Source organism: Manis pentadactyla, chromosome 14 (genome assembly GCF_030020395.1).
Source record: "Manis pentadactyla isolate mManPen7 chromosome 14, mManPen7.hap1, whole genome shotgun sequence".
Classification (NCBI taxonomy): Eukaryota; Metazoa; Chordata; class Mammalia; order Pholidota; family Manidae; genus Manis; species Manis pentadactyla.
Window position 1 is genome coordinate 12,713,169 of NC_080032.1, and position 14,693 is coordinate 12,727,861.

The window sequence follows — 14,693 nt, forward strand, 5'->3', positions numbered from 1 at the left end:
ATACTTGGCTTTTTTTTTTTTTCTTTTCAGTTTTGCCTTTCTATTTTGATGAAAAATATGTGATGCTTGATGTCACTGCAAACAGAAGTCTGGCTAACTGCACAATTTAGATTGCTGATACTTTTGGTTGTTCAAGCATTTTGGCAATACTTAAATTTTCTTCCCTTTACAAAATTGCTGGAGGGAGCAAATGCCCCCTTCCCATACCTTGAGCCGGGATTCCCAAACTACCCCTTGAGAAGCACAGGTGGACTCCTAGGGTCAGGGGCTCCCTTAGGCAGTCTATGCCCCCACCATGAGCCCCTGCCAGGATGGGATACAGATCTTGGCAGGGGTATCCCCCTGAAACCTGTGAGTGTGCACACACACAGAGCTACTCTCAGACCTGGACTGATTAAAGTCAGAAGGGTACATAAGGGCCAGATTAAATATGTGTTGATTATGAGAGCTTGCATTCCTGTTTATTCTCATAAATAAGACATGAACCCTGTTTTCTACCCTCCAACACACACACACACACACACACACACACTTCCTGGGGGTGATATTTTGTTGTATGCAAATCAGAAACTGAACTGGGAGAAGTAATCACCTGCTTATCAGATGGCAGGTGGATCAGGCAGAAAATAATAACCCTGGGTAATGGCTCCGTATCTATTTGAAAGTAGACCATGTAGACCTGTCTGCATTTATTGTACCTTGAGTCAAGGGCTGGACCTGGGACCCGATGACCCTCTGCCTGGTCAGGCCAGCCGGGAGCCCTCGGCTCCACCCACTGGTATTTTCCAGGTCATCGTGGGGAGAACAGCACAGGCATTCACAAAGCAGAAAGGTTACCTGAGCACAGCGGCTGTCTGCAGGCAGGACAGGCAGAGCAGGTTCAAATGCATGATCTGCTGCTCCTAGCTTTGTGACCTTGAGCACGCTGCTGCACTTCTCGGGGCCTCCATTTCTCTATCTCTGAAATGAAGAGAATCACAATTCCAGTCTCACAGGGTGTTGGGCACATGCAAAGATTCAGGCGTGTCTGGAGCGAGGCCCTTGGAGTCACTCTAGACCTCTTTCTCTTTCTCACGCCCCATTTCTGCTTGCAAACATTTCTTGAATGTGAACATTGCCTGGCACCATGGAAGAGCCTGATAAATGCTGTCATTGTTCGGTCTTTGCCCTGGTGTCACCATCTCTCCTAAACTGACCATCCTGGCTTCCCTGGCTTCTCTCCATCTCCTCCTCCATTCCTTAGCCTCCATGGCAGTGAGAGGGCTCTTTCTAATGTTAAAATCCCATCATCACATTGCTCCTCTGCTCAAAAGCCTGCTGTGGCTCCTTAGTGCTCTTGACACAGAAATTTCCACACTCCTCCTGGTGAGCCACTAGGACCCCCGGCCCAGGCCCGGCTGACCTCAGCAGCCTTGCTGGCGGCCTCCTTCATACTGCTCCAGCCTCTTGGATCTTTTTTCAGGTCCTTAAACAGACCAAGCTTGCTTCTTCCCCAGGGCCTTTCTCCTTGTTGTGCCCTTTGCCTGGAACTTTCTGCTTCTGGTTCCTTTTCTAGGAAGCTACTTAAATGTCACCTCCCCAGGGAAACCGCTCTATCTAAATTAGGTCACTGCTGGCTATCCACTCTCTCTTGGAACCTTGTCAGTTTCCTTTATGACACCGATCACAATTTGCCCTAATGTTATTTAGTTGCGTTTAGTGGGTTGTGGCTGTCTCTCCAGCCAACCTGAGCTTCAGAGTGCAGACACTGGGTCTGCTTTGCTCACCAAGGTGGTCCGGCTCATCTGATGTTTCATCAGAGTAGCTGCTGCACGGATGCCCTTTGAAAGGCCATGGGTATGACTAGAGAGGCAGAAGGGTGCTCCAGGCTGGGGGCCATGTGCCCAGAGAGGCAGGGGCTGGACACCTGGCACCCTGCCAACTCCAGGGGCCCCCAAGGGATGTTTTCCTGCCTCTCCCTAATGACCTGACATACAGGGTCCTGGTGATAAACCTCCCTCTGATAAAAGATGCAAAACTAACATCTGGCGGTTAATTAATAAAGAGCAGCAGTGTCTGGCTGGGGCACGTGGTGTGCTGACGCTGGCATTTTCTTTGCCGCCCCAAGAGATGCTGATACCATGTTTGAAAATGGGGGAAAAAGATCGATTTGGAGCAGGCCCTGCTGACAAGGCTCCTCCCAAGAGGCAGGACACTCTCTCGTCCCCTCTCTGGGGGGCTGATGTTTGGCCTTCCACCAAAGGACACTGGGTGGTGGGAGGGGAATCTCATTGCTTGAGGACCTGTTATGTGCAGAGCTCTGTATCTCACTCATTCCTCCCAGCAATCTGGAGAAGTGAAGTTCCCATCTACATAGGCTCAGCCTGTCCCAGTACCTAGGCTCCTCCTACCACACTAGGAATAGGGGGTACTGGGCAGGGTCCTCTGGGGGAAGTCACTGTGGTTGCCTGCCACAAATGCAGATTCCAGGGCCCCAGCACCCTGGAGTAGCACCCAGGAGTCTGTATTTGCAATAAGAGCCCCGAGGGATTCTGAAGTAGAATGGGCATCTCATCTTGGAAAGTATTGAGGTCTTATGAATGCAATCAAACATTTATTGAGTACCTACTATATGCCAGACCCCAGGCCAATCCCAATCAACACTGAGGAAGGAAGAACTATGTCTCAAGTTACAGACAGCGGCTTAGAGAGGGCAAGGGATTTGATCAAAGCCACACAGCGATGCAGGCAGGCTCCAACCCTGATCCTCCGACTATCCCTGGCCTCAGAGCTTAAGGGATTGCCTTCCAGGTCCGGGTCACTGAAATATTCAAAAAGCCAGTGTTTTAATTAATGCCCGGGCAACCTTAGCTGAATGTGAGCAGCAGGGTAACCTAAAGCAAGTGGGTGGGGTCCCACCTAGGAGCCTGTGGCTAGTACCTGGGGCTTCTTGGGCTGGGCAAGCAGGTGTCAGAAGTCCTATTTGAAGGGATGGGAGAGGTTGTAGCCAGGCAGCTCTCTACGTTGACTGGGAGGCCATGGGACTGGGGTAGGGTAGAGGGTGGACAGGAAAGTGGGCTTGAGTGTGGGTCTGAGGTTTCGGAGAGGGGCGGACAGTGGGCTGCATGGGATTAAGATCAGAATGACTTATGTCAGAATCCCGGCTCCTCCAACTCTCTGTGGGGCTATGCAAGGCCTCACCCTGAAACGGCACCCAAGGAGCTCCCAGAGCTGTGGTGAGAAGGCCAGGCACCGGCTCCGCCCTGAGGCTTGGGTGTAGCCCTGAGTTACTCTTGGAGGCTTGCGGTGCAGGCAGACAGGTTCAAACCTTAGCCTTGGGTTGCATGAACTAGACACCTCACCTCTCAGGGCCTCAGTTTCCCCATAGTCCCTGCTTATGGGGTTCTTATGACAGTTATAAGATATAAAATGCCTGGTACAGAATAGAAGCCGTAGACACTGTCAGACTGACAAGTGTGCTGTTGGCTTATTACTGCTATTCCGATTGTTATACTGAGAGCTCATAAGCGCACACTGCCTACCTGTTTGGGGGTTTCCTGTCCCATCTGAGCCCAGGTGGCCCACTTTGTGGCTCTCCCTGCTCCAGGACACCTGCTTGCTTGTGCCTGAAGGATGGCATGGTTATCTGCCATGGGAGGGGGCGCCAGCCTGCCCAGAATCCCTCAGCTTAATTGAATTGTTACTGACTTGCCCTTGTGACTCTGGTCCACAGACATGATAACGCTCCCAGGGGCTGAGCCAGCTCTCACCTTGGAGACCTCTCAGCATCCTGGACGGCAGCCAGATCAGGCTAGGAGCTGGGGGCCCGTGGGAATAATAAGATAGGTGTGGACTTGGGGTCCCTTGCTGCCACCGACTTGCTGTGGCATCTTGGCCAAGTCCTTTACCCTCTATGGGACTCTGTCTCTGCCTCTTAAGTCATCTCCTACATCTGGGACAGGGGCAGGAAAGGGTGGGGGGGAGGAAAAAGGAGCCTTATTTTGGGCTTTTTTGAGGCTTCTCTCCCATCTCCCCCAGCCCTAACCCATTTTCCTCCTTGACCTATTCTCAGTCCTACCTCGCAGAATCCTTTCCTAATCATAGCAGCTAACATTTCACTGTCTGCAGAGTAGATCTCGGCACTGACCCCATTTTTCAGCTTGGCTAACTGAGGCTCAGAGAGGTAAGGTAACATGCTCAAGGCCCACAGCCAGGAAGTATCAGATCTTGGACTTGCACCCCTGTCTGTCTGGCTTTCCAACCTTTCTTCCTACCCTCCCTACTATCCTGCCCTCCTTTCTGCCCCATCTACCTTGGCCTGGCCCCCTGCCCCGCTTTCCTGCTTTCCTAGCCACCTCCCTCCTCCCCCTGCCCCCTCTCAGTCCTGCCCTGGGCAATCAGTTTCTTCAGAAATGATTTGGGATTCTAATGAACGGAATGATTTGGCATTTAAATAATTATCCACTCTCTGTTAGCGCTGCTGAGTCGGGAGAAATTTCCGCATCTTATTTATGAATATGTTTTTTTTCCCCCTCATCAGGTGGAGATTTCCCAGCCCACCCCCTCCCAGCACCTCCTCTCCTAAATGCCTTTTCAGCAAGCATTTCCAGTGGTGCTGTCCCCACACGAGCCCCTAAGTGGCTATTAACAACTTTCCCCTTCCGCTATCAGCACCCGTTCACGCCCCTTTTTATCTTTACATTTCAATATCATTACAAATCCTAGTGTTATTCAAATTGCATCAATTATTCAATTTCTCCTCCCGCAGTGGAGGCAGTGGCTTCCCAGAGGCTGAGCAGGAAAAAGCAAAAGGCCTTTCAAGGAGGGTTTGAAATCCACCGGGGAGTCAGCCCTGTTCCATTAACCTGGGCTTTTTGGCTCCCACAAACCATGGAATTGATTAAAACACACACACAGCTTCAAATTGGTTTGGGGAGAAAGCCTGCTGCCGAGAAGCACTGAAGACCAGTTGGGGAGATCAAATGCTTTTGCTGCCCCGTAATATTCATTCGCTGAACATTTATTGAGTTTCTGCTGTAAAGAGCAGCCACCATTTATTGAGCACTTAATAGGTGCCAGATACCACTTCAAGGTCTTTATACAAGAGCTCCTCCAATCTTTGAGACAAGCTGGTGGGGTAGTTGTCACTATACCCACCCCCATTTTACAGATGAGGAAAAAGACTCAGAGAGGGAGGTCTCTAGCCTAAGGCTGCACAGTGGTAGGAACTGGTTTTGTCCTCAGCACCCGGTCTCTTAATCATTATACCATCAACCATGGTTGTAGGGTTTGGGTGACCCCAAGGGATAGCCAGGGAAGAGACTGAGGGAGCAGAAAGAGCATTAACCCTTCTTCTCACAGGGCCCTTTTTTGAAGAACTGCATGAGAAATCACATCTTCTGATCAACAAAAGCCAGTTTTTTTTTTCTTTTTTCTTTTGGTATCATTAATCTACAATTACATGAGGAACATCATGTTTACTAGACTCCCCTCATCACCAAGTCCCCCCCACATACCCCATTATAGTCTCTATCCATCAGTGTAGTAAGATGCTATAGAGTCACTACTTGTCTTCTCTGTGTTGCACAGCCCTCCCCGTGCCCCCCCATTATACATGCTAATCAGAATGCTCCCTTTCTTTTTCTCCCCCTTATCCCTCCCTTCCCACCCACCCTCCCAAGCCCCTTTCCTTTTGGTAACTGTTAGTCCATTCTTGGGTTCTGTGAGTCTGCCGCTGTTTTGCTCCTTCAGTTTTTTCTTTGTTCTTATACTTCACAGATGAGTGAAATCATTTGAGACTTCTCTTTCTCCGCCTGGCTTATTTCACTGAGCGTAATACCCTCTAGCTCCATTCATGTTGTTGCAAATGGTAGGATTTGTTTTCTTCTTATAAAAGCCAGTTTTTTAAAGCAATTGGTAGCTTCTCTGTTTATGGTCACTAAGAGTCATATAATGGTCACATTTCTCTTTGCTTTGGCTGCCAGGAAACTCAGAACCAGATGTGCAGGCCACTGCTTACAGGGCCTTACCCCACCATGCCATCATCCTGGTCCTCTCACCTAGGTCCTCTCTATTTTGGCATATAATGTATATTTGTAAACCACTTCTAAGCCTTTTTGAAATGAGGCCAGATAAAAGCACCTTCAAAAAAACTTCTAAGCATCCATTTTGAAGTGTGCATTTTACACAAGTTCTCATTTAACCTTGGCAAAGGGTTTATTCCCATTTTATAGATGATGAAATTGAGGCCCAGGGAGGTTATGTGTCTTGCCCAAGGACACACAGTAAGTGGCAGAAGCAGGATGGGAACATAGTCTTCAGGCCTCTAGTACTGCCCTCTTTCCATGGCCCAGGGGAAACAGAAGGTCAGGGAATGTGGTCTTGCCACAGGTCCCTGCTCTAGGTCTTAGTGTGACGTGGAAAGGGCATTCAGTTGAGAATTAGCAGACATGGATTCCACCACTTCACTGTGTGACCTTCATCTCTCTAGGCCTCAGTTTCACCACTGAACAATGATGGGCTGCCCTCCAAGGCCCCTTGCAGCTCTGACCTTCTGTCACTCTGTTTCTGCCTGTTTTCCCAGGACATGTGCCAGCATCTGGGCCTCGCTGCACCTTTGAGTCCCAGCCACCATCCCCTGAGGCAGATGCAGCCCTGGGGAGCTGTGCCACCTGGTTCCCAGGGTCTCCTTAGCCCACAGACAGGTGGAAGGAGTAGCTACAGTGGTGACAAGGCTGGGACTCGCACCTCCCACACCAGCCACCTGCATGCTGTGTGATCCTGGGTCCCCAGGCAGGTAGCACCTTCCTGGCAAGATGGAACCTCCCAGGATGGGGACGGAGTGGGGATGAGGATGGCAAGAAGCTTAGATATGGGAGGGCCTTATCTCTTCCTGAAATCTAGGGCTCTAGGTCTTGGGTCCTGGGCTCCAGCCCAGCCTAGAATGGTCTGACCTCCAAGCAGGCAGGTGGCGACACAGCGAGCTGAGGGAGAGGCCTGGAGACCAGGGACAGAGAGCAACTCCCAATGAAAGGGCGCTCATTTATAGAGCACCTACTAAGTGTGGTGCATTACTTTCCCCCAGAACTACAAACTGGCAGTCCATAGGTCAATTCAGGCCATGAACATGGCTTCTTTGTGTTGTTAAAAGATTGAATTCATTTCCAATACTTACAAATAGGGATATCCTACATAAAATCAGGATTTAAGGTTCTCTTGAGAAGTTGGACTACCAGGCAACACTGAGCCCCCTTTTCCCACGGGGCTGCTGGGGGTAGCTGCCCTTCAGGTGGCACTTGCCTTTTCCCAGTGCCACAGTGCCCCACTGGGCCCTTGGGGCATCTGAGTGCTGACTGCCTCTTATAACCATGAGTGCCTTCTGGATGGGTGCTATTACTCCCATTTTACAGATGAAGAAATTCAGTGCCTCAAGGGTACATCCATCAGACCAAATCCCACAGCAGGGGGGCATTGGAGTCAGGATTTAACCCACCCCTCGGCCCCTCAAACCCTTACTGCTTCCACTGCCTCGCCATCCCCCACCCAAGGAGCCAGCTCAGGCAGCCCCAGTAGCCTCCCTTTGCAGTGGAACTCTAAAGTCCTCCATGCTCCTGTCTGTAAAATGAATGGCCTCTGAAGTCCCTTGCAGCTTTAATGTGGCGTGTGGCTAATTGAATTTGGCCCCCAGGAACCAGAATCGAACCAATCATCATGCAAGACAATGCTATTGAGTACTCAGGCTCTGCTGGGAACTTGAACACACCATCTTAACCCTCACAGCTTTTCAGGAGGGGGAAACTGTCCTTTCCTTCCCTCTCCATGGTCCAGGGCCTCTGGCTTGCTTTTAGCTCTTTGATGGTATCCTGCCCCGTTCCTACCTGAGGGCCTTTGCCCACACTGTCCCTTTCACTTAGAATGCCTTACACCTGCCCCCATCATGCCTTCATCATCCTTCAGCTCTGCCATGGCTCTCTGAAAAAGTCTGGTCCCCCTGATATTGCCTCTTGGAACTCCCCATACACTTCATAGAATTAATAATGATAGTAACACTAGCTAGGACTTACTGATCACTTTCTATGGGCCAGGCACTGTTCTAAGCCCTTGAGTTACATCATCCCACATAATCCTCTCACAGCCCTCCAAAGTGGCTATGATCATTATCTTCAGTTTATAGATGAGGACATTGAGGCACAGAGAGGTTAAGTAGCTTGCCCAAGGTCACACAGCTAGTGTTGAAATTTTTACCTTATGTTATATGACTGTTTGATTGACATCTGCAGGGACTATGTTCTAGGAAACCGGTTCTTGATAAATAAATATCCTTTAAGTGAATGAACACACCAGGATATGGTTCCAAATTCCATGCCCATAACCACAATGGTATATGACTGTCACCTCCATGCCCTGTCAGAGAGTCTCACCACTGGAGCTTCGCTCAGCCCCCACCTGACTTCCAGGGAAGTGCTCAATTTGAGGCTTCCCCTGCCTCACACCCAGCGTCACCAGAAAGAGGAAGGTGCCAGCAGATTCAGCACCACGGACAGAGTCACACCCCATCCCCTCCATGTAACTGCCCCTCTCCCCTAGCTGGGGCTGTGAATTAGCCTCTGGGAAATTCCCAAGGAGCCCTCCACTTTCCCCTTGTACCCCTCCTTCCTCAGTGCCTTCCCCCGCACCAGCTTACTGCCAATGACATTCAGATAAATGGCTGCTGTCAGCCAGGCCGGTCCCAGGGAAAGGCGTGTCGTGTGATGTATGGCACCATCTTCTAGAACCACAGGACTCACTGCTCAGGGGCTCTGAGGGGGTGCTCCACACCCCCTGTCAGCCTCTGACCCTGGGCCGCATCTGGGCTTTGGGGTCCTCCTCCTGCCCAGCCCTGAGGCTGAGGCCCCCATCAGACACAATTACTAGGGTCTTTAATCACATGCCTGGCCCACTCCCCTACTCTCAGGGCTGCTATGCAATCCCAAACCCAACCTGCATTCCTGTCTTTTATGAGTATGCTCTTCTGGATTGTTCTGGGACTCAGGCAGCTGTGTGGGCAGTGGCCACTGGGCTTTCAGCTTCTGAACGCAGAAGGAGGAAATCTAGTCCAGCCACCGGTAGGGCAGCTAATGAAACCCTGGTTTACAATTGGGTATCCTTTCACTCAACTCAGCTGATTGTGGGGAGATTGGGGCAGGTAATGAAGCTGCTACCCCTTGGGACCTGCCAGAAGCTGATGTCTGAAGCCACCCTGTGCTCACACCTCAGGGGGCGCCAAAATGCCCTCTCTTGCCCCTGGGCTTCTGCCAGCTGCCAGCTCTGGTACCAGGTTTGTCATCTTTACAATGGGATTAATAGCTAACACTTCATAGCACTATGCAAATACTTTATATGCAGTAAAACCCCTGTCATAATATTTAAAAGTGATGCCAAAGTATTCAATTGCATACAGTACAAAGTCACAAGGATTGTTCACCAAATGACAACAGCTGGCCAATAGGGAGTTCTGGGGAACCAATTCTATTATATTCAAACACACACCATTGTGTTTTACATTTGGTCCTCAGAACAACTATCTGAGGTGGTTACCATTAGCCCATTTCACGGATGAGGTAGAGACCCAGAGACTTTCACAAACTTGCCCAAAGACACACAGCCAGGAAGTTGCAGGGCTGGGATTTGAATCCAGGAGACCGGGCTTCCGAGTCCCTGATTTTGCCACCCCCACCCCAGGCTGCCTCCTGGAGCTAGAGTGACAAGTCAGTGAGAACCAGCAGGGACAGAGGCCTCTTTCCACCCTGACCCTGGGCACCGATATCACCAACAGTAGATGCTCCCGTGGTCCTCAGTGGCCAATCTAGCCTAATCTACCCCACACCCCTCTGGTAGAACTGAATAGCCTTTTGTACATCCTGGTCCTGAACTGTGGGGGATCTGTTTCCTTGCACCACTGCCAGGGTGCCGAACTGGTCACCCACCCCTTACTGGCAGAGGTGATGATGAGAAAAAGCATGTCCATAGCTTTTGATTGTGCCAGTGAAAACCAGGGAGAACCTACCAGGCAGGCAGGCAAATAAAGACAAGGGCCCCCCAGATCTTGTTCTTTATAAAAGTGACTTATTGAGCACCTACCATGTGCCTGCACTGTGCTGATGGGAAAGGGGAATGCAAACAGCTCTGAACTGCTCCCAAGCTCACCATGTGCTTCAGTCAGCTTGAGCTGCCACAACCAAATACCAGAGACCAGGGGGCTCACGCAACAGAAGGGTCTTTTCTCGTAGTTCTGGAGGCTGGAAATCTGAGATCAAGGTATCAGCTGGTTTGGTTTTGGGAGCCTCCCTCCTCGGCCTGTAGATGGCCATCTCCTCCCTGAACTCCTACATGGGCTTCTCCCTATGCATGTCTGTCCTAATCACTTCTTTTAAGGACACCAGTCATGTTGAAGTAGGTCCATCCCATAAGACCTCATTTTACCTTAGTTACATCTTTAAAGGCTCTATCTCCAAATACAGTCACATTCTGAGGTCCTGGGGGTTAGGACTTAAACATAGGGATTTTGGGTGGGGGCACAGTTCAGCCCATCACAGTGCCCCACCCATACCAACTGGGTGCACACTAGTCCAGCCCCTAGCTACCAGCACCTACATTTCTCTGCCTGAAGGCTTTCTCTGAAGCCAGCTTTGCCATCTGTATAGCAAGCCAGAAGTTTCAGGAAATCCGTGTTCCCTGGAGCAATCTTAATGGTGATGGAGTTGATGTGCAAGCACCCGGCTCCCAGCTCCTTAGGCGGCTGCGTGTGCCACACGGTGTCTGAGAGTACCCTGGCAGGATTCTGCCCCACTCACCCCAGGGAGAGCTGGGCTTTATAAGGCACTTATTATTGGCTGTCTCCTCCCTGGACCCTCACCAGGGAGAGATCCTGGTGTGAGCCTCACTTTCAAAATCAATACTTGCAGACTTGCAATCAAACACTTGTCTCACAGTCTGGGGAACCAGCAGATGACTTGTCCCTCCATGCCCATGGGAGTCTGGGGACAGTAAGTGTTGAAGACTGTCATGGAAAGGGGCAGGCCAGAGTGAATGGGTCCTGATAGTAAAGCAATAGTCAGAGCGACCATTTGTGGAATGTTTCCTTTCCCCAGGCATTGTGCCTAGCACTTTAGTGGCCTTCTCTTCTTAAGGTGGCCCAACAGCTCTGGGTAAAGCAAATTCTCTTCTTAGCTCCCTTTTACAGATGGGGAAAATGAGGCTCAGAGAAGTGGAGTCACTTCCCTGAGGATACAGAGCTAGGTTCTCAGCCAACACTCTATCTGCCGTCCTGTAAGGCTGGGATCTCAGTCGCCCTATGTCTCAACTTTCCTAGGGTGACAGCTGCCCGGGGCCCTCTTGGTGCTCTCCAGGGCCCATACAAGTCCCTGCCCCACGTCCCCCCCGCACTGCCAGGACCCGTTATCTGTTTTGCGCATGGCCTGCACCCGTCAGGGTAATGGACTGTGCTTGTCCTAGCGGAGGTGGCCTCTGGCAGGGATGATGTATGAGGCGCTATTGTTTGATATGAATGCATTAGGCGACATTCCCGATAAAGACTTTACCAGCAAAGCTGTACTCGCTGGCAGCAACCCCCGTGGAGGGAGGCAGGCAGAGACAGAAGCCTAAGTCCCCACTGAGCAGGACTCCAGGGGGTCTGGGCATGGGAACCAGCCACCTTCAGGGAGGCAGAAATTGTCTGGTTCTCTCTTGCTTTCAAACTGCTGGGTCCTGAGCCCCGTGTCTCACACCCTGACCAGCAGCAGAGTGTAGACAGTGGATTTCACTTCAGAAAGCAATGGAACTGACTTGGGATCTGGCTAAAAAGGCAGCGTCCTGGGTCCCAACTGGGGTCCATTGAAACAGAACCTCCTGAGCAAGGCCTGGGATCTTGCCTTTTCAAACCAGTTCCCATGGTGAATCTAACATCACAGGGTCAGAGCCTGAAAGTGGTCCCCCAAAATGGTGTGGGATGAACAGAATGGGGTTTGACGTTAGAAAGCCTTGCATTTGAGTCTGGGCTCCTCTGAGAAGCATGAGGGAAATCTTAGGCAAGCCACCCGGGCCCTCGGGGTTGTGATCTCCTCCTCAACAAATAAGCCTCAGTTTCAGAATCTGCAACTTGGGTATAGCGGCATATCCAGAGGCACAGCAGCGGCTGCCTCCCAGAGCTCAAGGGGACAGGAGCCTACCTGTGCTCTGTCCACAAGCTCACAGCTCCCTGGGGAACAGAGCAAGTCTGCGGTGCCTGCAGGAGAGGCCAAGTGACCAGCTGGACACGTGGCCCTGGAACGTGGGGGTGAGCTGAGGGCTGGGGATAGAAGCTGGGGCATCCCAGCACATAGATGGTAGTTAAAGCATGAGATGGGATAAGATTCCAGGGACTTGTCAAGGCAGAGAGAGGGGTGAAGAGGGCAACAGCCCAGCCCAGGGCCTTCCATCCACAGCAGTGACATGTCGTCTTTGTATCTCTACAAAGGGAGAACTCCAGCTCTTTTAAAAATGAAAATCTGAGGTTGCCATGTGTATGAGTTTCCTGTTGCTGCTGTAACAAATGACCACACAGCTTAGCAACTTGGGACAACACAGATTTGTTATCTTACAGCTCCGGAGGTCAGAAGTCCAAAATGGGTTTTATGGGGAAGAATGAAGGTGCAGACCTGCCTTCTCATCTGGAGGCTCTAGGCAATTCTACTTTGGTGCCTTTTCCAGCTCCTATAGGCCTTCTACGTTCCTTGGCTCATGGTCCCAAATCATTCCAACCTCTGCTTCTGTCAGGGTCTTTCCCTGACTCTGACCCTCCTGTCTCCCTCTTATAAGGACACTTGTGATGGCATTGGGCCCATCTGGATCATCCAGAATAACCTCCCTATCTCAGCATCCTGACCTTAACCATAACTGCAGAGTCCTTTTGACATGTAAGGTAACAGAGTCACCGGTTTGGGCTATGAGGATGGGACCTCTCTGGGGGGCCATGATGTGCTTAACATTCTTCTGCTTAACATGCCCCAAGGGCTTCTCTTGTGGTCAGAAGGACATCAGAGCCTCTCATGCGGCCTCCAAGGCCAAGAGCAATCTCCCCTGCCACCCCAGCTCCATTTCCCGCTTCTCCCCACAGCCCCAGCACCGACTCTGCATGTTGAGAAACTGCCCACCTTTCAACCAATAATCATTTAACAAACATGTATGGTGCAACTGTAGCATGCCCGGCCCTGTGCTGGGAGCTGCGGGTCAGCACGAACCAGACGGCACGGTCCTTGTGCTCAGGGAGCCACTTCCCAAATGCCACCTCCTGGCAACCGACCTCCTTAATCTCTTAGGACACTAGCCCACAGTCTGCTGCCCAGTTTGGCTGCTCCACAGCTGCCTCCCCGACTAGAGAGTGAGCACCTTAGGGTCGGGGACTGTGTCTCATCCATGTCGGGTCTCCAGTGCCTGGTGTGGGGTCTGGAGTATAGTAGGTGCTCAAGAAATGGCCTGGGAATTTGAATGAAAGAGTGGGTGTGTGGCTGTTAGGGTAAGTGCTGGCCCTGTATACAGTAGGTGCTCAGTACTGAGTGACACCAATCCAAGGCAGCCCTGCTGATTGGGCCAGGTGGGGAAGAGGAGGCCCTGGTTCCTACCCTCTGACCCCGGGTTGGGGGAGAGGCTGCCCCCACCCCACATTCACAAAGACACTCTCACACACACATGCACCCTTACACTCATCCATACACATATGCTCGCATGCACACACTGTGCAACACCCTTTTTTGATTGAGTGTAGGGCGAGACAGCAAGGAGGAGTCAAAGCCCCTGGTTTGGGTACTGGGCTCCTAGGAGCCCAAGATCCTCAGATACCCCCTAATGGGAGGGTCTTAGCCCCTCAGTTTCTCCATCTGTGAAATGGGGATGATACAAACCATCCTCACAAGAACATGGTCAAGATTAGATGAAGTGAAATGAGCTACTTTATGTAACAGTCTGGCGCATGGTGGCCCCGGGCTCCCCTCCCACCTGTCTGGCTCTGGGTCTCCCAGCTTGGTGTGAGGGCAGGTGTGTGGGGGCACGTGGGTAGCTGGCTCCTGCTTATGCCCCACTTCCGAGGCCCTCTTAGCCACTCGGTCCTGCCCCCAATTTCCTTCACGCCCAGGTGTCCCACTCCACCTCCTGCACCTTTCAAAGCACATCCCTTCTCGGTCCACATCTTCACATGCTGATTCCACGACTTGGGAAAGAATTCCCTGTCCAAGGGTCACGAGCACAAATACACTTCAGCTGAAGCTTCTAGATACAGCGAAGCTCACGGGGTGGTGTTCCGGGCCTGTGCGGAACCAGCTTTGCCCTCCCGCCCCGACCCCAACCCCCACTCAGGGTTCGGCAGGAAACAGGCTGCAGCGCTGCGGCTGCAGGTGTGGTTGTGAGCTAATTTATGCTCCGTTTACACAGGCTCCAGATGTCACGGGCTCCTCGGCGCATTTATCCAAACGCCGGGGAAGGGGGGAAAGGCCGGGGGCTGAAGCTGTAGCCCCCTCTCCCCTGCCTGCCTCCTTTTCCTAGTCCAGCTCTGAGGGCAGCAATCCGGTGGGGGTTCCTCAGGCCCTCGTGTGCCTGCTGGGCCCCAGCCCTGTTCGCCAAAGCTTCTGCTATGCGTTTTGGTTATGGACTGTAGGCTCGGGGGGACCAGGAGCCTCACACCTGGGCCAGCTCCCAGGGCAATG

The 14,693-nt window shown here is 51.7% G+C and overlaps 1 protein-coding gene across 1 annotated transcript in view; it reads right to left on the reverse strand.

Annotated features, from left to right (window-relative positions):
- Positions 1–711: 711 nt before the first annotated feature.
- The window catches only part of MVK (mevalonate kinase), a 67,978-nt gene continuing 53,996 nt past the window's right edge, over positions 712–14,693 (reverse strand). Inside the window, exon 12 of the mRNA XM_057492298.1 lies at positions 712–960. Within this exon, the coding sequence (XP_057348281.1) occupies positions 881–960 (80 nt within the window). The 3' untranslated portion in view covers positions 712–880. The remainder of the gene's footprint in view (positions 961–14,693) is intronic.